This window comes from Strongylocentrotus purpuratus, unplaced genomic scaffold, assembly GCF_000002235.5.
Source record: "Strongylocentrotus purpuratus isolate Spur 01 unplaced genomic scaffold, Spur_5.0 spur5_contig_827, whole genome shotgun sequence".
Lineage (NCBI taxonomy): Eukaryota > Metazoa > Echinodermata > Echinoidea > Camarodonta > Strongylocentrotidae > Strongylocentrotus > Strongylocentrotus purpuratus.
The window spans coordinates 886488-910902 of record NW_022145532.1 but is presented as its reverse complement, the minus strand read 5'-3'; the positions used below and the strand labels follow the sequence as shown (position 1 = coordinate 910902).

At 34.5% G+C, this 24415-nt stretch overlaps 1 protein-coding gene across 1 annotated transcript in view; it reads right to left on the bottom strand.

The window, feature by feature from the left end:
* Window positions 1–16696, bottom strand: part of LOC115923015 — a 45062-nt gene extending 28366 nt beyond the window's left edge. The window contains exon 1 of the mRNA XM_030983003.1: window positions 16413–16696. Within this exon, the coding sequence (XP_030838863.1) occupies window positions 16413–16482 (70 nt within the window). The 5' untranslated portion in view covers window positions 16483–16696. The remainder of the gene's footprint in view (window positions 1–16412) is intronic.
* Between the last annotated feature and the right edge of the window lie 7719 nt (window positions 16697–24415).

The window sequence follows — 24415 nt, the reverse complement described above, 5'->3', positions numbered from 1 at the left end:
TGAATGGCTCGACATTTTTAACACGTGCTTGAGTTCGCGCCAAAAGTCGGCGAGTAAACACGACCTACTCCCTTGAAGTGGCAACCAATTTCCAACTCAAGATCACCAGAAAAATTCTTGAGCAAATAGACAACCAAGTCCGGAGCATGCATTATTGATTCAGGATAAATAGGATTCAAGTCTGTTGAGGAGGCAGTTCTCCTTAACGTACCCATTAAAAGAAAGATAATGTGAGGAATCGTTTAAAGGCCAAATAAAAAGAGAGACAAGATGAAATCAGTGTACATCATCGGGTTCATTGGCAAGGTCACGGAGCATTACTAGTTGTCATAGTAATAACAAAACCATTAACAACGTCGTAATAAACTCTTTAGATTGTATATGATGCGCTATAATAGTTGATGATACCAAACACTTTCACCACAAAAGTATAGCGAGATTATACCAAAAATCCTTTTTATTTACATTCTATACTTTTTTAAACGTTAAAGTACAAGATTGCATCAATAGCGTAGAATTTAGTAAGGTGAATTGTAAACTTCAGCTCAACTCAGAGTAATATTAAACTGAAACCAATACATAATATCGATGACAACTTTGTCAATGGATGAATCAACAAAGAAAGTCATTTGTGACTCGTCTTCATGCTGCTACGGAAAAAAGACAAAGAAAACCCTTCATGTCATAAGTTTTGGGGATCATATTCCAGACGATAGGTCTATTAAGCGACAAAACTGTGCAATCAAAGATGAGTAAAAGTAGATTTATATGTACTTCTGATGTTACACGCAACACAATTATTGTGTTGCGTGTAACATCAGAAGAACAAGATTGCTTATTATAAGCAATCTTGTTCATATCATGCTGATTTAATCTCATACGAACTTCACAGGAAATTGAAGAAACCGAGCAAATTATGGCTTTCTATTTTAGACATTCAATGTAGCATTGATAAGATGGGAGCAGTGTATAGGTTCTTTCAAAGACTGAACAAAGGAATAAGTCACGATCATTTTCTCAATTAAAACCTGAAAAGAGAGTAGTCATTATTAATACCAATTTTTAACTAAAACTATTGTCTGATAGTCAATAATTGCTAAGGAAAGAAGTCCAAGTACATGAACTTATAAGATAGGTAAACGGAAGAATATTTGTATATTGACGGAACAATTTGTCTATGATTTTTTAGTGAGAAGAATGAAATAAAGAATAATAATAAAAAAATTCATTAAAAATATTCACGAGCTTTATATGCATATCATATGATTCCACATTGAGAATTACGCCAATCATGACAATGTTGCAGAATTTTAATAATGAATTCATTTATATGACATGTGACAGTTCTATGTAATTTTCTCTTGGTTACAGCTCACGAGACAGACAGACAGCCCATATACGAAAAGTTCACAAGACTAAGAAGCGAGACAGGTCTGCTACAAGACCGTTTTCATTACCTTAAAAGGTTTAACCACTATTGATATTTTCTAAATGATAGATTGATCAAAAGGCACTTCTTGAAACACAAGTACTATTTTCGTTGTTGAATTAATGATGGCTTGAGGTCATAATCATAAACATTCTTGCGATGAGGGCAAAATGGACATCATTGATTTTTATCGGAAATAAATCGGAAAATCGAAATTTAACGGCCCTGGTGAAAGCGTAAACATAGGTTTTTAGTCATGAATAACGATTCAACTTTATATTTGGAGCGAAGGAGAGAGCGTGTCTGCCAATCGACGTTGCGATTAATGTTGAACTAGCTTGTTTTTAGATCTTATTCATCATATATTGCTTTGATTTGTAACCCTGAGCAAAATCAATAAACATGAATGAGTTTGCTGTGAAGAATTTGAAGCAGCACTTTACTGTACTATGGGGGCTCTTTCTGGTATTTATCTGCATAGTGGCTAGCTGTATAAGCTATATTAAGGTACCTGTGTTGCATTCACTCAGCAGGGAGTCGCGCAAAGGGGGAAGTGTCGGCAGATATGACAACTTTTTCATTCAACTCTTCTGTTGGAAAATTTAAAATTGATAATGGCAAAGCTTTTCTTTGAAACTTATAGCTGGTATTGATTAATTGAAAATTCAAATCCGATGACCCTTTGTGTTTTCCATATTATCAATGTTTTGCTTGTTTTTAATTTTCTGTTAATACCTTTTTGGAAATTTGAAAAATGGTGGTTTAAATTATTTATTCACAAGCCGTCTTTATAAGTGAGCTCGACATCTCCATTAATTAAAACTGGTCTATACCAACGCACCTACACCCAAGCTCTATCTATTCCCCCCCCCCCCCCCACGTTTAAACTTTCCAACAGACATATAAACACCTCATTATAGACGATATGAATTCTCACTGATGGTTTTTACCCGTCACAAAGCTGATTGTTTCAATCCATAATTCACAAACCCAAACAAAAGAGATTGTCAAATATCATTAGGATCCTGCTCTTCTCATGGTAGTTTTATAGATTACTGCACACATCGAAAACCATTAAAGCAAATGTTCATAGTGCGTCAAAATAATAATGATTCCAAAAACCGAAAGTGATGTGGTTGTCAAAAATATAAATACGATGTACACTCAGCATTATCTTCATTGGAGGAGGGAACATTATGCCGGCTTCATAATTATCTGCATACCAGACCCATTGTAATTTGTTGTTTTACTGAACATTAAAATAAAGCGCAATCTCATCATCAAAAAGCTTGAACCATGCCCTATATTCATACAGCTTTCAGCTCTGCTTTGTATTCTTTACTCATTTATGGTCATAAAAATAAACATATTACTTTGCATGCTAATGAGCAGCGACAGAATATCTTTTTTAAAGTCTACATATTTGATAGAGAATGAAAATAAAATTAGATTAATTAAAATGAATCATAAATGAAAAAAGTAACAAGGACAAACATGAATGGACTCACATTTCAAGACAAAAATTGCAAATTTTGACTTTGCCCGGTTTGGTTAATCATGTCGAGAACCATCCCATGTCACCCAGGTAACATGTTTTTGTGTCTAAATATCGTACCAGAGTACCTCACCAGTCAGCGCGAATAGTGCGAATGTTAGGACTTCAAACATGTATAAAAGAAGTTTGGTAATGTAGTCAGGAGTACAAAAAATTGCACAAACATCGGACGACATGCCTATAACAACATCCAAGTGCATGCGCCTCCCCCAAAAAACGGGCCGAGAAATTGAATGATTAATGCCTGGATTACATTTGCCCCGGGCGCCGTACGATAAATTTTCGGGGCATCGTAGGAGGCTACGGGCTACGATGTTTGTGTTTACCTTAATATCTACAAGCATCGTGCCATTTCTTGTATTGGCACTCGGGGGCAGACCGGGGCAAAACCGTACAGAGGCTGCTCTTGAGATTGTACGAAAATCGTACAATTTCAATGCAAAGGTTACGCGGAGAAGGCGCGGTTACCGTGCAGCCGCCGTGCCGTTTTTAAGCGTTTTTTGCCCCCATGTTCACCGAAAAATCGTGCGTTTGCTGCACGATCAGCGCGAGGATTATGGGGGACCAACATGCACCGATTTTTGGTGTCTATACTGCACAAGGCAAACTTCCTTATTTCATGAATCTTGACCAATGTTGTCGTATAGTGTAGCTACGAAAGCGTCAGGGATCTGAGATCTCCTCTAAAATAGATTAGATATTCAAACCATTTCCCCGCAGTCACTGCTTCTAAAAAACATTTCATGTCACCATGTTAGTTTTTCTTGATATGCAAGGGGAAGATGAACGGTAGCTCCATCCTACGATTTTAAAATACGATTTTATTGTATGATTGTGGAAGAGAAATTATTGGCTTGCAAATTTGATAATAAAGGAACATTTCTCTCTCTCTTTCTCTCTCTATTATGTGTATATGAGGCAAAATATGGTCATGTAATAAGCATTTATCTCGACAAAATATTAGTTTTGTGAAGGAAGTAAATTACTTGTGTATATATTGCGTTCGCACACATCTTCTACAGTTATTAACATCTCTCTATTACCTTCACTTATTCACCTATGTAAATTGACTAATCGAGCATATACGAACTGACAGACATCAGATTCTTGGAAGGACAGCCCTAGCAACCAACTAGCATATCACATTTAATACAGGTTTGTATATGGTCGATGCAAATTATCTATTTAACATTCAAGTCATGATTTTGTATGAGAAGACTGCTTGAAATAATTATAACCTTATTCATAAGCATAATGGGCGAAAAGCGGCTGATGAATTTCACTTCACACCTAATTTGATTTCTATAGGAGAAGAGTTTGTGTAAGATGCAGTATTGAAACGTGATCTGTTACTTAAAAAGAAACATAAACAGAAATGTTAACAGGTTGGAGAGAACGTTATTTCAAGGAGATTTAAAATTAAAGTGACCCGAGGAAGCTATGAAGGTAATTGCAATCAGCTTATTGAAGTGTATTCTTAAAAAATGTCGAATGATAAGTAATCGTGTGTATTTCAAAGTACATAAAAGGAACATCACTACATAATTACAAAGCATATCAGCATTTCCAATTATGAAAATTGTATCAAGGCTATAAAACAAACAACGGCATCAAAAATGTGAATGTACATGTGCTAGTAGATTAAGTTACAACTCGGGTACTCAAAGATTTAAACGAATATCTGTTTTGCTCTCCATTTTAAAGCATGAACTTTTTTTTTATACAAACACAAATTATCACTGCTAAAAACTTTATCTTTATTACCAAGAAGCTAAGGAAAATCTCAGTGCCGCTTCGTATGTGAATGTTAATTGTGGTTTTTACATGTGTGGGTTTATAGGTGAGGGTGTTCCCGTATGTGTGTAGTGTTTATTGTCCGAAGACAAATTTTATGTATTTTTTACTTGACAATAAATTAATCTTGAATCTTGATAATCACGGTATAATTAAAAGGAAAATAAAATATAATGGTGAAAATAAAAAGGCTAATATATAAAGGATAAAATTTAAAGATGAATGGCGTGTATAAAGAAAATGAATAAAAGAAAATTACGTAATAATGCATTGAATAATTTTTCATTTCCACATGGAAAACAATAATTAACTATAAATTATGTGTAAAAAGAAAACTTAATGTTTTCATGCATATATAAAAGACACCCTTAAAGATTTGGGACGAGTCAAATTCAACTCACAGACAAATGCAATATGGTTTAATGATGAAGATGTTAAGATATGATTATAAAGGTGAACCGTGTGCAAAGCAGTAATGTATAAATGAAACACTAATAGACACTATTGAGCCTTTACCTTGCATTCTTATAGGTCAGTCACACCACAAGACCGGTAATAACCCGACTCCAGACTGGCCAATTCTTGGTCATTGGGGGTACATTATATTCGGTCTGTCGTCGTTCGTGTGTCAGTCTCATTGGTGTGACCGAGGTGTAATAACGCACCAGACACGGCAGACAGAACAATGTATTACATTCCCGCCAATGGCAAACAATGGATCGGTTTAGAATCGGTTTGGAGTCGGTTCGACAGTGTGACTGAGGTATTAGAAAAAGAGGGGGCAGAAAAATTGCTAGATGTATAGGATGGAAAGGGTGGAATACTCTACCTATCAGGTTAAAAATGTTACTATCTATTGATGTTTTCGATGATGTTCATATTGTTTAAATTGTTTAAGTAGTTTGTATCTTCATAATTGTTATGTTGGTTTCGTTAACAGTGCCCCCTGGAAAACAGTACTTTGATTACTGACGGGGCTACCCTGTTTAAATAAAACGGAATAAATAAATAAACATTTAATTTTAATCTCGCAACTTTAGGACATTTATCTGTATATAATTAAAGTTGACACTATATTTTCAGTGTTATACAACCAGTGGCAATAAACATAGATACATTAAAGAAACAACAAAATCATACGATAGGAACTTAAAACTGTTTCACGACCATCAAAACACAATGAGAAAAGAGTATACATGTGGCTTTATAACAACAAAATTGTACCTATGAGGTTGACAAAGAAATGTTTTTAATATCCATTTACATCACAACGAACAATTTTGAGTGTTACAACACATAACATAGAGAGAATGAAGTGGACCAATGATGTGAGTGGTGATAATAAGATAATTATCTCACGACATGCCTCTTTCTGTCCGTCCATCGAGAAAGAAGGGTAAATTTCTTCCAAATTCCATTCTAGACGGCCGCGAAATACCTGGAATGGAATGCATTTAAATAAACTTGTAATACATTCTTATACATGAATCTCCCATTCGTAAACTTGTGCGAGGTGTGGGTGTGCGTGTGCGTGTGCGAGGTGGGCGCACTCGGGTCTTTTTGAAATAAAGCAATGTTCAGTTCGCTTGAGCCACCTCATATATTGTTCTTTGGTAATTGCCTTCCACTCCTCCTTTGATAGTAGTCGGAAGCACACCAGTTCTTAAGGTTTATGAATGTTACCTGCATGTGAAACGGATCGTGATGAATCTTAAAGGTAAAGACCAGTTATGGTCATTCGATTGCATTGTGAAAGAAACGTTGTGGAATCAGAAAAGGTTGATCATCTAGCATCTAGCATCTGCAAGGTTCTGGAATCATCAAAATGATAAGAAATTTGGCCCATTCTTCGTAAAGTTACAACCACTATACACAGAAAGATGTATATAGGACTACCCTATATCTCTCACAGACCATGAGAGAAACAAATTTACCAAATATATGAACTAGTAGGCGGTTTCCCGGCAAATTTTTTATCATCATGTATTAGTCAAAACATATTCTTTCACATGATTGGTAATGGGAGCTTCCATTTCATTTTTTGAAATTGGGGCGTTTCCAATACTGGTCTTTACCTTTAAATGTTGTACAAGCATTGCAATAACTTTATGTCCTTTAATTACCGTATAAAGACGCACTTGATTGCTCTGCACAACCATCAACAGAAGCGCATTTAAACCACAACGAAACTAACCAGTATAGATCGATAATTCCAATAGAAACAAATAGGATGGACACAAGTTAATTTCAGGATTCTTAACCAGTTTAATATACCGATCTGTGAATTTTAGATTTCGTGTAAGACTTGTTCTTAATGTAGATCAATGGTACTTGTGAAAAAGTGCATCAGTTCAATAGTCAGTCCTAAGAGAATAATCGAGTGCCCTATAAAATCAGAAAGAGACATTTCGGGCATATCTTGACATGCTGCGGGGTTTGTTAGAATATTTTGAAAACAACTGTTTCATACCATCCCAACACATGCAAATCTGATTCTTATGTTTGGCAAGAATAAAGGGGAAAAAAGGCAAAGGGAACACAATCAGAAGGACGAACTTTATAAGAAAAATAATTTAATTTAGAATTCAGTAAAAATGTATATCCATGTAATGTTATGTATTTTATATACACGCTAAAGCTTAAAGGAATTTGCGGTTTGCTTATTATTGGTGTAACACGAATATAGAATATAAATAACTTTTTATTTTCCACTATAAAATGTGCCAATACTGCGGAAAAGATGGCAGAAGAGAATGACATTCTTGAGGTTTTATGGATGCGGTAGAAAATAATTAAAATCAAGAAAATGTTTGCGGAATAGAGAAAACAAAAAGCAAAGTGCATACGTGAACAGTTTATGAAAAGTAAATAATCAAGAGAAAATGGGGATGTAGAGGTACCAAATGAATAGTAAATAGACGATAGGTTAATGAAGGAGAGCGAAAATACAGTCCAATGTAGGCTACTCTGAAAAACCTAGGTAAATAGACTTTACGCAAATCCACTCCATTTTTGTACTCAAACAAACACAAAATAAGATGCTAGAAAGAACGATGATATTATGAATTGATGATATAAATAAATAAGCTCAGTAATTACAAGCAATAGAAAGAGGGAGAGAGAGCGCGCCGCATAGAAAGAGCGAGAGAGAGGGGAGAAATAACGAAAAGCAAATCAATAAAGAGAAACACAGCAAAATTAAGAGAGAGAGAGAGAGACAAACAAACAGACAGGCTGACAGGGAAAGTAGAGAGTGAAAGAATAAACAAAAGTGAAAATGTTCCTAGATGGTTATTTTGTTGTTAGAATGAAAATGATTATTGGAGAGGGAAAGAGAACAAAATGCAAACAAAAATTGCGTGTGTTTCTAGACGAATTGCCTTCATAAAAGCAAATAGGGAGAAATAGCATTTCAAGTTTTTCATTAGTATTTTTTCTATTTAACTTGTGTTAACAAGAATATCCACACTCGTATGTACACAATTTCTTTTCTTATATAAGAGAGAACAAATATTATTCGAGTAAGAAATCTGGTATTTGGATATGTTTTCTTTCATCCAACATAGCTTTTACATCTATCAATTCATGTACATGTATAGGCATCTCCATCTATCCATTATAACACTACGAGACAGACAATGCTAGAACAAAAACATACATTTTCATTTTAAGATTGTTTTATTCTTGTATGAAGTCAATGTTTTATTTGTGGGATGTCTCGCTCGAAAATGTTCTTAAGAAAAATTTCAAGCAGTTTTCACGTTGGTATCGTCGAGGTTCATTAGAATTAACTGCAGCTTGGGAGACAGATAGCAAGATTGGTGTTTCATCTTTATTATCGTCATCCCACGCATCAAACCTTTGACAGATCTAGAATACTTTACAATGAATCTAAATTTAGCTTGACAAAACTATGGGTCATGGCACCACCTTTAACTCACATTCCTTTGTCATACATGTGCACTTATTACACAATCCTTGAAAGGAAAATAGTAACTGTTCTAAAGGTAAAGAGAATACTATCTTCTAACCAGAAAAGATACTTCATATTTTGTGGTATGTATGTGCTCATCTAAAGATTATCACTTGAAGTTCTGTCTCGTATGTGTCATTGTGTAAAATTTGAATAGTTTACTATACCCGTCTATTGAAGAAAAAAAAAGACTTTTCACGACTAAACTGGTTGAATGAACATAAATAATACTAAGTATGGTCCAAAAGTGTTAGAAATAGGTGAGAATAAGGAAGTTATGAATTTTTGAAAAAGTATTAAAAAATGGAACAATGGAAATCACTACACAAACTGCCAATCAGTTTGTGATGTCATTGCCTCACTTTTTATCAATTGCTTTATATTTTGTATCCATTATTTTTCCTTTTTATCCCCCAAACCTTGATTTCCCCATGCCTTTGCCCAAGTTATGATTTGTCTCATATTGCTTGCATGACATTTCATAAAATCTTTTATGAACTTTGAAGAATTGATACTATTTTCCGAATATTGTATATTCATAACTATTGATTCTTATATAAATAGTTTATTAATATATATATTTTTCATGATTTAACTGAAAAAATCTAACTCTATATTTGTGCATCCACACAAAAACATACTACTATCAATATAACTTGGATGCTGGTGTGAGGAAATAATATTTTTAGGGGGAAAATGGGAAATTTATATTTTCAATATAAAAAGAACAATAAATAGTGGATAGCGAGGCAATGACGTCACATACTCATGAGTGAGTTGGCAGTTTTTCTTGTGATTTTCAAAGTTTATCATGTCATTAAGAATTAATAATTTTCTTATTAGTTATCCGATTTTTATTGGTTTGTCTTATTTTTCTGCTTCTATTATAAGTAAGTTATTTTTTAGAGTAGACTTGGCCTTTAATTCCATAGGATCATTACTACACCATTTGACAAGGGCTTTGAGATCAGATCGGATGTCACTCGCTTTGCATATCGTGTGATACAAGATTGTATCATCTGCATATTAAGATATGGCTGAGAGAGGGGAAATAATATTTGGTAAATCAGTAGTAAAGAAATGCAACAGGGTCGATCACTTAAGTCGATTCGTCAACTAATGGTCGATAACTAATGGTCGTTAATTTCCCATTAAAAGCCATTTCCAAGCCCATTCGTTCTGAGGGAGCTTCTAAATTAGTAATGTCTTTCAAATGCTGTTGGAATTAGACCTTTCTAGGGATGTCATACAAGCAAAAGAAAAATTGAATTAATAGAGGCTGAAAAATTAATTGATTATTATACAACAATGATGTGATCAAGATTGGCAGGCGATCTTCATTATTTGATCGTTTGCACCAGTGTATGAAAAACAGATACTGGTGAAATGCCGCTAAACGGCTTCAAGAGCTTTAATGTGAATCTGTTGACCTGGCAGCCAAACCGTTTAATACCGTATTATCGAAGTATTTAACTCCTGCATAGGATCACCATTAAACTATTTGACAAGTGCATTGAGATCAGAAGGGAGTTTGTCTATGTCAATCGCTTTGCTTATCGTGCGATACAAGACTGTATCATCTGCATATCGAGATAAGGCTGAGAGAGGGGAAATAATATTTGGTAAATCAGTAGTAAAGAAATGAAACAGATTCGAGCCAATAACACTCCCTAGAGCCGCGCCTGAGGTTACTGGACACCAATCGAAATTCGCCCCTTCAAAAAACGACACAATTTGATCATGATCTGTAATATATGAACTAATCAATTTTTAACTTATTTCCACACATACGAAATGAGTGTTTAACTCACTTCTTAATGAACAGTGAACAGTTAACCATGTAAACGCCCTTTGCCGAATCTAAAATATTGCATCAATGCCGGGCGGTGAAGTTCGATCCTAGACATTTGCCCATTAGTAATGTAGCACAGAAGCTTATGTGTTGCATGAGCATTTGGAAACAAAATAATCTATGCTAGCTGTCTGGAATTATTTTGTTTTGATGGAAAAATTAAAGTAATCGTTTAACAATGAGTCTTTCCAAAAAATTAAGGTTAATGAAATAGGCCTACAGTTTGCGATCGAATTTTGTTCCCCACATGTGTACGGAGGAATAACATTAGCCAGTTTTCATTCACGCGGGACAGTCCTGGGGGGTGTTTCATAAAGCTGTTCGTAAGTTACGCACGACTTTACGCACGACTGGAACATGTTCTTGGGTGCTAATCAGATTCTCAATCATTTACATGTAGCACAAGAACATATCACCAGTCGTGCGTAAAGTCGTGCGTAACTTACGAACAGCTTTATGAAACACCCCCCTGGACTGTATACTCATATCAACAAATCTAGTAAAAAGCTTAATCTGCCAATTTTAACATGGCAGGAGAAATTCTGTCTGGTCCAGGTGGTTTTGATACTCTAAGATTTGCAATCCCTAACAGAACATTTGAGGTGTGGATCTCGATGTCTGTTAGCCGGTTGATATGGTGATCATAGAACAATTAATTATAATTCATTTGGATCGGTAAGTGGCTCTACTGATGTTGAGAAGTTATTACAAAAATACTTGATAAAACTCTATAAGCTATTTCGGAAGGAGTATGAAATGATGTACCATAATGAGTAAATGCTACATTTTAATGAAGATAATCATTGTATGACTTTTTTGTCATACCTTTTACTTCTCTCGAGATCTCTCGATACCTTAACCACATTTCTTCTTTTCTCTTTATGTCTATATCACTATCTTTTTTCTTTGATTTCCTGTAAGCTCTCCTCTTTCGTTTGGAAATTCTAGCTATTTCCTGAGTTATCTATAATGCTCGACGACGACCATGGGGACAACATCTTTGATCGATGTCTGCAACACAAGTGTGAAGTATGTGTTGTCAACGCTCCCTTCATCAACAATCGGATTCCTTGGAACACATTCAATCGTTTGTTGAAGGTTCAGACTATTCGCTTTGACTTTGTGAATTGATGTAATACCCTTGGAAGTATTCGACTACCGTAACGGTCAAAAACAAAGTAAATTGTAACACATTGTTGCCAATTCCTGAACTGCTTTGAGGATTTAAAATAAAGTCTAAATTATCACAAAATACTAGGTCAAGCATTGCCTGTTGTATAGTAAGAAATGAAACAAGATGTGTCATTCCCATGGATGATGTGAGAGGGCAATGATATTTCAAGTATTTATATTGAGAGATGATGATGATGACAAGGATTCATGATCGCAGATTGGGAGTTGAATATTGAAATCACCGCATAAGATAATTGATCAGGAAGGAGGTATAAGTATGTTGGGGGGGGGGGGTAAGATCAAGGAATTATTTAGTGCATCATCGAAGGTAGCATTATTATGATGGGGACTATAGCATACACCAAAAAGGAACTTAATTGCCTTCTTAATTTGGTAAAGTTAATTGATTCCATAAAAAGTCGCATATCTGCATTGCATGAAAAATATACACCTCGTCCGGTGTGATTGTGGTCTTTGAGAAAAATTTGACAGTGTTGTATGTCAAAGATTTCACCACCATAGAAATCAAGGTTCAACCCTGTTATAGTGGCACACAGTATCTCTATTTCATCGGAAGTAGCTCCAAAGAGAACAGACATTTTTAGTAACAGACAATTGAGTTTATGACGTAACGAATTCGAAGGTTCAGATCCCGGTTGCGCTCCACGTCACCACGTCTAACCAAATTTCAAAAGTGGAGTATTTGATGTTAATTGTGAGGTTGAAATATCTTTGATTCGAAGATATCTAGTTTTTAAATTATACAATTTTTTGCCATTTTTAGCGAAATTCCCGCGATGGCATTTCGAGTTTTTACGTGCACTTATTGGCATTAAATAGTCAAAAGGGTCTAGCAATAAGTTAAAACTGACCAAGAATAGGATCAAGAACCTAAGTTGTGTGAAACCCCCGAGTTTTTTTTTATAGCTTTTATGAAGCGGGTGCACGGACAAACACGAGTGCACACAAAAAAAAAACAAAACTAAAGTTTAAAATTGGGTTGAACATGAAATGATTTTAACCTTTTTTATTAATTATGCGCGATGTCGGGCTGACGTGCGTGTTTGATATGTTGTTATGATCCGCAATAAATTGAAGTTTCATGAGATGAAATATCAAATTATTATGCCATTTGATTGTAGAGATATAAAGAGATATGCGAAATTCACAAAATGGCGCCTAGATGACGTCACTTTATGCGAAGGACATTGAAAAGTTTTGTATGTCAAGTCCTCAATTGGGTCTACCATTGTGATAACTTTGAAGGAAAAGCAGTTTGCCATTCTTTATATATCTGTCCTACAAGAAATGTACAGAATGAAAAAACTAAATCTGCCGAATATAAGAGGTGATATTTACAATAGCATATGATAAAGCACTTAAGAATGAGACACGTTGATTTGCGATAAACGAAAAGAGGCTTGAAATCGATTATTGTCAATCAGTAAATAGTTAGAGAATTTTTGATATATTTTCGAAAACGTAGAAAAAAAAGCAGACTTTCTAGGAAACTTCAATTGTAGACATTGGTTGTCTATTCCTTTACCATTATTGTCGATAGATTAAATGAAACGAGAGTTGTAATATGTCTGTTTTCCAGAAAGCCAAGAATAGAATAGTGCGAAACTTCAATTAAATCACATTTTGTGAGAGCGGCTAACATCCATGGCTAATGTAAATAATAATGATTAAGATACTTGATTAAAATGAAATGACATTAGTACAATTTATTTTATCAATTTGGTAGGATTGAAAGCTATTGCGATTTTATTCTTGGATTGTTTTTATTGATGATTTTGAACAAACATTTCTGAATCTTTCTATTACTTACTACTTCTCTAGGCTTTTTATAGAAGCTGAGAAATATGTTTTTGAGCGTGAAAATTGATGAATTGCGCTGACGAAAAACGACATGTCAGTATGGAAATATCAAACGGTCCCATCTCAATTTGTCAATAATTGGCAGTTTGAATTATTTCATTTTTCATCTCCTCCACCATAAGTGTCCTCCTGTCAGTCATCATTCTGATGTTCTGCCATGCACAGTCCTTCAGCAGATTTTATCCCTAGAATTTAATTATTTTGCAATTCTGGAGATTGAAGTACTCCTGGCTCGCGTGCGGGCTTTCCGACCAACATCTATCTACTCAGAAGGTTCCTGAAATATAGTTATGACCTTTTTGTTTTCTCGTCGATATTTACTAAATCTTGCGACTGGCTATTTTCAGCTGCATCTTCTCGTGACATGGGCTCTTCTGTAGCCGGATGAATGAAGTGATGTATCGATTTATAGGTCCTGAGAGAGTTGATACGAGTGTTATGAGTAGGGACAGTAAATACTACAGGGTCGGCACAGAGTGACACAATCAGAAGGAATGGGGGATTTGCATTTACAGTAAGAGATTAGATGGGTACTTATACCAAGGGTCTAGCTCTGTCAAGTGTAATTTCAAATGTAGTCCCCGAGTGTCATCTCAAGATTGGACTAGAAAAGGAAATGGGAGGAAACTTGCCATCATCAACTTGAAGTATCATCAGCCTTATGGTGGCAGAATTCTCACTCAATGAGGTATCGTTCTTTGCCATGGTTCCTTAACAGTAACTTTTTTTTAATGTAACGAACTTAAATGTAAGAACTCGCAAATTAACAGGAACATATTTACATCCAATTATTAGTTTTGATGAAGAGTAACCACGATATCAATTGAATCATGATCATTTCAAGATGACATTAATTTGGTATGAAACAGAATTTGCTGTCTTCGTCATAAAAAAAAAGAAAAAGAAATTATGAAATGTTTATTGATTCAGCTGGCCCATCGAAATCTCTCCTTACATTCGTTCAATTGTTCAAACATCTTTTCATATATATTATAATGCAATCGATGAACCGATTTGAAAATTTGATCTGGAAACGTTTCCAGAATCCTTATCTTTACCCCAACCCCCCCCCCCCCCCAACAACAACAACAAATCATATCTAGAAACATCTGAATAAATCCCTATAATCTAATTACTACAAACCAAGACACTATTACTAGAGCGTCTACTTTTCTTGAATTTATTTCCTTTGAAATAATACTTTATCATTTAGAATCACGAAAGCAAATAACTTCTACCCATTGTTTAAGTTTGATCGTTTGTCTACTTTAGAATCACAAAACATGGAAATCTGGATCCTTTTACCCATGATAATGGTAAACCTTCTGTTTTTATAAATTGTCAACAAATTAATATTATGATTCATATTTTTTAGAATACCATCTGGAGCATTTATACACAAGTCAAGTATTATTTGCATTTCACGAACATGTTCACCGATGTTTGGTTTTACCTGTCAATTCTTAAAAGTATACCTTCCCAGTTTATACTTTTTTGTTTCGAGGAAACGAAAATGATAATTATAGTAATTCATATCAAAATACATATATAACTACTGCGCTATATTTAGTGCAAAGTACTTTTTATAAATCATTATTTTGTACATGTCTTGATTAAAACTATCAGTATAACTGACTTGTTGGAAGCAACAAGAAAAAACTCCAAAGTTAGATTCAATGCCTTGAGATATCGGAACTGCTTTAAGCTCAAACCACGAATCCCCTTATGTATGTGCTCCAACTGATACCAAATATGTTTATCTTTTAAGAGCATGCAACATGTTATCATAACATATATTTTTACTTGAATGTTCCTTCTTAAGATTATAACATTGATATAATACAAGTTATGAAGACTCATTTTTTAATAATGAACATGAGAACGACTTCACATTTTACCCAAGCTAGTTATTCCATACAAATACATGAGGAAACAAAGTGCAAGGTGAAAGAAGATTGCGTTAACTTGATCTGTATTTTGAAAATTCATATAAAGATTGTATTATAAGTATTAATTCATCTTTACTACAAAATATGTTCTCTCATCAAAAGCCCATACCTGAAGCGGTACTTCATTCTACTTGTATTATTTATTCTTCTTTGTATTATTAGTATTGCTTATGTTTGGCGTCACTGTGCCTGAGAGGGAAACCACTGGAGGCGTAACCCTCGGTTCTTTCCTCCCGGTGTGAATGATTGGGATATGCACTACACCCAGACTTCGCCATACTCACTTCGCACTCTCCTCTACATGAGGCCTCCATTTAACATCCTATCCCAGAGACGGATCGCTTACCACTTTAACCAAATATCCTGCGTCTATAAACAAGGGAGGGACGCGTTAATACACAACGCAGGTTCCATAAAAGCATGTTATATTGTGTAATAGAAACATTCTGACAAAGCAACCAATCATTCTTCACAATAGCATCGATATATTCGGTGTATGCGAAACTAAGATAGCCATTGTCCATTAAAAATTGTCAGTTGCAATCTATCCAACTTTATTCTGATATTTTTCATCAGTTTTTATGTATAGAATGCAAGTTATAGGACTCAATTAAATCGCTTCTCTTTTAATGCGTTTAGTTTAAGACCTTACGCCAGAAGACCACATTTTTATCGAAGCAATACACCAGCCCAGTCAGACGTCCAACATTCACATCGAATTGGCCTTTGACGAAATGTTTCTTGTAATTAAATAATGAGTAATATCACATTTGATTTAAGATTGTAATGCAGAAAACAAAACTTACCAAATGTGGTATGTGAGACAAGGACGACCAAAAAGATCGAGAGAAAAATGTATCTGAAATCCGGTGACATTTTGTCCTCTTTTCTCCGCTTTCTCTCTCTGTGTCTTACAAGGGGTCACCCAGAGTGTTCAAACACTTTTCTCGAGGTTTCGGTCTTTCCTCTGCTGTTGGATTCGACTTCAAATTGCTGAGCTTTTTGTTCCTGTGCCAATCAAGAGAAGAATAAAAATGTAAGAACTGCGTAAACTGATGTGCGTCGCGAACTGATGCTACTCCGTCTTACAACCGGCTCACTTGTAATGTCGGATTCCATCTAATAGCTGGTTTTTAACTCCTCCACTGTCTCGTATGCTCGACTCTAATTGGTTGATACTTGTAAGGAAGTATGACGGTGGTGTGACGTCAGTTCGAATTCTTCCTATTACTCTCTCCCACCTCCTCTCTCTCTCTCTTCTCGTGAAAGATTGATAATTCCCGCTATATACCGATATGCGATGATAATGATGTATATGATTATGTTCATACATATTACACAACACCATTTACCTTTTACTTCATGCGACATACAATTTGGAAAATTGTTAGCTAAGATTTGTCCGTTAAATACACACTTGTTTTGAATATTTTGTGCAAATCAAAATAAAACATGTGCTCCGTAAAAGGGAATTTGAATTTAAATTTATTTGTGTGTGTTGGTTTTGTCCCCAATATGAAAAACAGAAATTAGTAATTGTTTTAATTAATTTCTTGTAAACCGTCACTTTCAGTCTTCTTATAACAATGAATAACGAATAACGCTAATCAAATGAATTTTCATATTATTTGAATTTTGACAGATTTCTTTAAGTTAGATGGCGATAACATAAGGTCTGATTCGTAACAGCTGCACTGCTAAAGCCAGGGTAATTATGCTGCATTATTGTAGAGCGCTTAGAGACTTCTGATAAAGTAAGTGTTAGGCGCTATATAAGCAAATATAATTATTATTATTCGTTACCAAACCCTCCCGCTCTTTTATGGAAACATGTCATCTTTGGGTCGGTTTTATTCAAGGTGTTTGGAAGCCCACTTGTTTTCTAAAAACAGATTTTTTAAATATATTTTTTCAATTGTTCCCTTTTGATTGATCGACTTTCACACCATTTTTAAAGGAAATGGACATGTAGGAATTGGTTAAATTTTCTCTAATTTCACGCACGCATACAACAGAAAATATTTTGTTTGCAAAACTGCGTGTAATCTTGTGTAAACAAAAATATGGAAAGTAGTTCACATAAGCAGTCATCAATTATTGCAATTTTGTCACGAAATATTGTGACTTTCACAACTGCAAAACTGTACAAATCTCTTACTCTAGTTTAATTTCTAAAAAACTTATATTGGTCAGGATTTTTGTTCGAATCAACTTGTTGCAGGGTGTACTTATTCTTCAACTGAAATAAAATAAGCACTATCTCTTCGCTTGATTGATATACCGTTTTACTAACATGTCATCACCTGCACTTTATTCAGTATCTCAAAATGAGTTCATCTGTATTGAGAATATTACGAGCGCCAACGGAAAGGTAATATATTTTGTTATCACACAAAATTATATAAAGACTGTATTATGTGAATATCTATTTCTAATCGTCTGTATTATAATCTAGGTCACCTTCGTCATTAACAATTGATCCTAATAATCCAATTTATTTATTACGCGCGTTTCTGGTAATAGCTTCAAGAACAATATAGAAGAAAGTCAAGTGATGTTACAATCAAACATAACAAGTTATGATTACTTACTCATGATGTCACTATGACGCCTGTCTGACCAAAACAAATGTGTTTGTGTAAAAGTATAAACAAAGTACTTGGGCCGAGAATTGCATATTTTTAATGATCTGATCATGTCTAAACTTTAACTACGATTCTATTTGGTTTGTTAATATAAGACACACACACACAACCACACCCTCACAAACAAACAAACACATACACCCACACGCACGCACACGCACACACACCCAGCCTTAGGCCTGTGTGCGTCAGGTTCATACTCTTCTCATTCATTTGAATTAGACAAACATGATGATTTTCATTAGTATCTCAAATGTAAATAAAGAGAATGCAGATGCGGAAATATCAGCAATCAATCGATTTGTTTATTATTTTGTTTCACTATTCACATCGTAAGTGATATGGATCCATAAGTAGTAGGTAAACGCTGTAACATTACTGCGCATAGTGTATTTGCATCTTGTGCAGATCCTTGTGATGGCATGCAGGAATCAATTTGTTTATTTCATTTGTAAAATACTAAAATAGTGTAGATTACCATTTATTTACAGCCTCCGTGACAACCAGAAAGCGTTTAACATAGTGACATTAAGATCGCGGCCAGCAGAATCTTATTATTTAGTGAGATTATTGGATTTACAAGCATAAAAAACCCGAGATTTTCATATCGATTAGAACAAAAATAATAATATCAAATTTTAAATCTCACAAATAAGTTTGCATGTAAATGCCCCTATCGTTAAACTTTTGAATAAAAGGAGTGTTTCTTCATATGTAGTTACATAGTAACATATGTGGTGAGTTAAAAATTACGACGATTGGTTCATTAGTCTAGGAGGCAGAATTTAACAATATAACTAACAGTAATGTTGTGTTTTTTTCACTTCTAAGTCATATTCATATTTTTCAAACGTAAAGTCAATAAATGTTAACTGTAAATGTTCATTATTTTCTATAAAAAAAGTAAATTGAGTATAATTTAACTTAGATATTCCGAAATGATCTATTTATGATTATCATTTTGAATTTGATTGAAATGAAATGCTGAAAATTGTTCAACCAAATGTTACTTCATATATAGTTTTAAGTTGCGAAAAATGTAATCCATTCTAAGCTGTATTGACAATCAACCATGTGTCTCTTTTTGTCGTATTACTATTCACTGTTGAAGACTGAGTTTCAAATTTCCCAAATACTCAATGTAGACGTTATATTGTGATAACATTCGTGATAATGTTATTAAGAATCATTAGGATTATAGAAGATAATGCGTTCGTCAACTGCACCAGATGGAATGAATAATTGGCTCATCTGACAATGTCAATGATAAATGGGAGTCGTTACAACTACCAACTATTTCGACATTTTATAATATGTATAATGTATCAGTAAGGTCGTAGTTTATTTTTGACAAAAGATTTATCTAAATTATTAACTTCCTTGAATTAAAATCTATTTTTATATAATCAATTTTCCGGGCAACTTATATATATCAATATTCTCTAACAAAAAGAATGTAAAAATATGTTTAGTTTAACTTAACGACTGTGATTTTATGAATGGTACATTTTTACAAATGCGTGTTTTAGAGCCGGTATTTTGTTTCACCTGAAAAGCTGTTAATGTAAAGGGACAGAGTAGGGGCAAATCCTCGGAATACAAAAAAAAGAAGAAGATTATTATTTTGTCCATGCAAATACTGATGGTTGATTATAAAGACTCAGGGTAATTATGGGCCTCAAACAATAACACCATATGGGATTTCGGGTATTTTTAACGTCTCTAGACTAATATGTTTAGTACTCATCTCGTACTCATTTTACTTCTCAACTCCGTCATAAATCACTGCATGTGATTTTAAAAGATTGCTCAGGTTCATTCCCTATTCGTCAAAAGAATCATCGCTATGTATGTGGAACTATAATCCATTGCTTTGCTCTGAAAAGCACAATACAAGAGACGATATATATATATATATATATATATATATATAATTTGATTTGAAGAAAAGGAAATGAGATGTGGACGGTTGTTATGTGATTCGTACAGTCTCGATTGAGTGAGTAAGGTTTAAGTTTAAGTAAGATAAGCACTATGGTGATAACCATGAATATTTGATAACAGCCATGATCACATGCTGGGGACCAGTAGAGGAGACAATTGCGATAAGAAAAAACATCATGATTTGAAAACCTTAGGTGAAGATCAAAAACATATATCTCATCCGAGGTGAAGTTCACCATCTTCTGAGCAGAGGCGGATCAGGAATTTTCAGAAGTAGGGGCGAACATTTCCGACGATAGTTCTCGCTGGAACATAAAGGGGAAGGAACGAGTAAAAAAAAAAGGAAATCCCGAAAAGATATTCCAAATACAAATGTTTCGAGGACAAAAGTAGCCTTCTATACGTTCTCTTTGCCGGAAATGGGGGAGGGGGGGTTGGAATTTCCTTGCCTATGTGATTCGGGATTCCAACCATTGAAATAAGTCACGTTGTACACAATACAAGGTTCTTTTATATCACAAAGTGCCAACGCCAATGATATGTAAAGATGAAAGTTGCGGATATTTGGAGACAACCTCCTGGTGATGGGGAAAGCCTGTGAAAATTATAAAATTGTCCTTGTTGTTGTGCTCATCGATGTACACCAAATACATGGAACGCATTTTGTTCCAAAGCTTCTAATATTAGTTCTGTAAATCTCTTGTGATGATACTAATGATGATGTTAATGTATTTTCATCTGCGAGGAATAAATATTTATTCACCAAACTACATGTACACCCAACTTAAGTATGAGACAACTGACCAACACAAATAAGAATATTCCAATATTAATTACCTAGTGTATAAAAATGGAAATATTTTTCTGCCATCTTTTCTGTACTTCCTTCTCTCTCTCAAATATCCTTTATTACAATTAAAACTAAAACTTGTTATGATATAACCCTTACCTTTTTTAAACGATAATATACATCAATGTGATTACTAAACGTTCAGCTTGTCGTCACATCTCCATGGTAACATATTCCAAAGCCTTCCTGCCCCTCCCCCTTTGCAAAAGGGTAAACACTTGACTGTTCTCCAGTCCTCACTCTTAATTATGGAGCGTTCCTCCAAAGTTGCCGCCTTGGGGCTCGGAAAACACTACTCGCAGTTTGTAATCTTTCAGGAAAAGACATTTTCTTCATGCGGAGAAGTAAAGTGCATTGCTTATACTGACAAATCTGGTCAAGAGAACACGTCTGCATTAACCAAATCGTTCCGAATGAGGCTGGACTATTTTATGGTCATATTTATTTTATTTCATTTTAGGTGATGTTCAATGTATTAATACATTTGATGAATTCTTTTTAAGGAGCATAAGTCTCTGTAAGTTCTGAAAGGTATACATGTACTTTCTACATCGATTTAAATGAGAAAAACGTAGAAAACTTGCAAAGAAGAGGGAGTCGTGTTCCCAGAGAAACAGGGTAATATTTAGTGTATGTTAATCGTTACTCGTTACTCATTTTTAAAAGCTTCGTAATTCCAAAGATTCATAAGTTCCCAAACACAAGTTTTGCATAATCAGGAGGTTCATAATTCCGAACATTTGAATCATTAGTAGTTATTCCGAAGGTCCGTAATTTCTGCAAATTATACAGCGTTTTGTTTCCGAAAAACGGTACAGGGTTCTTTTTATTATGTATATGAAGTTGTATAGTTAATAGCCTGCTCTGGAAGACTTCGGAAAATATAAAACACAAATTGTAATAATATATATATCACATCACTTATTACATAACAAACTATATAAGCCAACAAATTCAGAATTTCCCGCTAGTCGAGGTTGGATAATAATTCTAAGTTTGGAGGTTAATATATGTAATATTGAACGACGTAATGCATTCAATATTTGTTATATGATTGAGGGTATTTGCGAATCAGCCAAATTAAAAAAAATGAATGATTCCGTGTAAGTTAAAAGTTGGAATCTTCGCTTATAAGGCTTAATCGGGAAATGAACGCTTCCAACATAGTCCATAATTCTCGCTGGCTTTCTCATACATCGTTTAATGTGTTTTCTATTTTAATTGATGAGCGGTTAAGAGTGCCTTCTTGAGTGGTTATAACTTAAAAGGCAATATATCCAAACCGACCCTGAATTTAGGCCTGACCTAGATTGTATCTTTCACAGAATGTCTGATTTCATAATATGACACTTTCGCTCAAGATAGGAAATTCTGAGGACCTATCATCTTTCTTTATTATGTTAGAAAATATCCCGTCAGTGGATTGAACTGTGAAATGTGCACCTCACCAGCAGCTAGAGTGAAGCGTAATCGCGAGTCGAAATAATGGTGAGAAAAAATGTTAACATCAAACCAAACTATATTTAGAAATAATTAATGAGCTATATTTGCCAATTCTTATAACTGCTTTTTAATGAGCAAAATCAAGCAAAACGACTCAACCCACAAAAATCCCACACGGTCTCATACTGAGCATATACATTTTTGCTTGTCAGTGAATGGGACTTTATTATTTCTTGTGTAGGTTGTCTGTTCAGACGAAAAATCGACTGGATGAAACCAATCAAAATTAACATTACGCCATGCATTCCTCTCAAATCCGAATTCCATTTCCAGAACTGAAGATTAGTTTTAACGTATGTCACATGACCGATGTAAACCATTAGGTCAAAGATATAGTCATACTTCGTGATGGCTCAGATGTGCAAAAATGCTAATTACACGAAAATGATTCTTTCTACCTTTGAATTAACGTTATACCATATCAAGTATCGCACTTGAGTTCTGTAGTTGTTATCAATACGGAACCACAGCAGGAAAGGACTGTAGGAATGAAATCAAGCCTTTTCGACTGATCACATAGATACAAAATTTCCAGAAGTGGTCCGTTTTTATCCCACTGCGTGTAGAAATGAAATCTAAAACTATCATGATGCCAGCATAGTTTTCAACCAATAAAAGTAGCTTGCTGCAGGTAGATCATATGATTAGTAAATGGTGTCGTATATTCGCATCATTGTCATTTTATGAGAAGAAAAAAGGGAATAAAAGAATCGCATTCATATGTTTTAATACAGGAAATGATTTATTGTGCTAGTAAACAATGCCTTGTAAACGAGGAAAGCTGATTAATTTCTTCAGATTATGAACAAAATATAAGAATAGCACGATATAGAGTAATAGATTAATAGATCAATGTATCATTTATATAATTTTACGATATCAAGTGGAATTTTTGATATATCCTTCGTTTTGAGAATCCTGCCAACAAGGTCAATTTCGTAATTTTAATAGACTTTCTGTCAGGAGCGACGTAGTTCGTCCTAGTTCTGTGGTGCTTCGATGACAGTTTGCCCAAACAATCAAATTAATGGGGGAAATTACCGCTTTGCCAGCCAAACAATTCAGGCTGGGTTCATGGAAGAATTAATACATTAATACATCGGAGGTCCAAATCAACTGTCTTTAAACAAAAATGATAATAGAAAAAACTTCGTTGGTGCTGGGTCATGTTGATAATGAAGTCCACTCCTTTTTATTGATTGTTATTGAAGTGTATGATACATGGATCTTTTTAATATCTTAACATTTATCTAGATTCAGATACATCAACACACTTCATATACCAACTAGGCCTAATCATTCTTAGTAGGTCCATGGCCTAATACAATACCAACTGGTAAAGGTGGTTTCCCTCTCTCATGATGTATTGGCGCGTCCAAGAAGGCATATCAATCTCTTATATCCTTGACATTGGTTGCTATTGCTAGCCGATAAACGGATTTACCAGGGATTAATCGTTCTTTGGACTCTATATCAAGTTATTTCTGGGTCAGTGTTTGTAAGTTTGTCTTTACGTGACCTGGTCATTTACACGCCGTTCACGGTTTCCCAAATCTGATTGTCTATGCTTTGGTTATTTCATTATACTTGGTGTAATGTGTTGCATCCAGAATCGAAGCATCCCTACACCATTTTAATGTAAAACAATGGCATAAGGCGTTAACAAAAGATGTTGTATTGCTCTTTGCGACCGACCCCAAAATCTTGAAATCTACGGTCGACTTTAAAAAAAAAAAAAAAATTACCGATTTTTTTTTGAAAAAAATGTTTAATGAATAAAAAAGAATATGTATTAAAGCATTCAAAACTGAAAAATATCAGACCAAAGAGGGGAAAGAGGGAAAAAAAAGGGGAAAAACCCGACCGA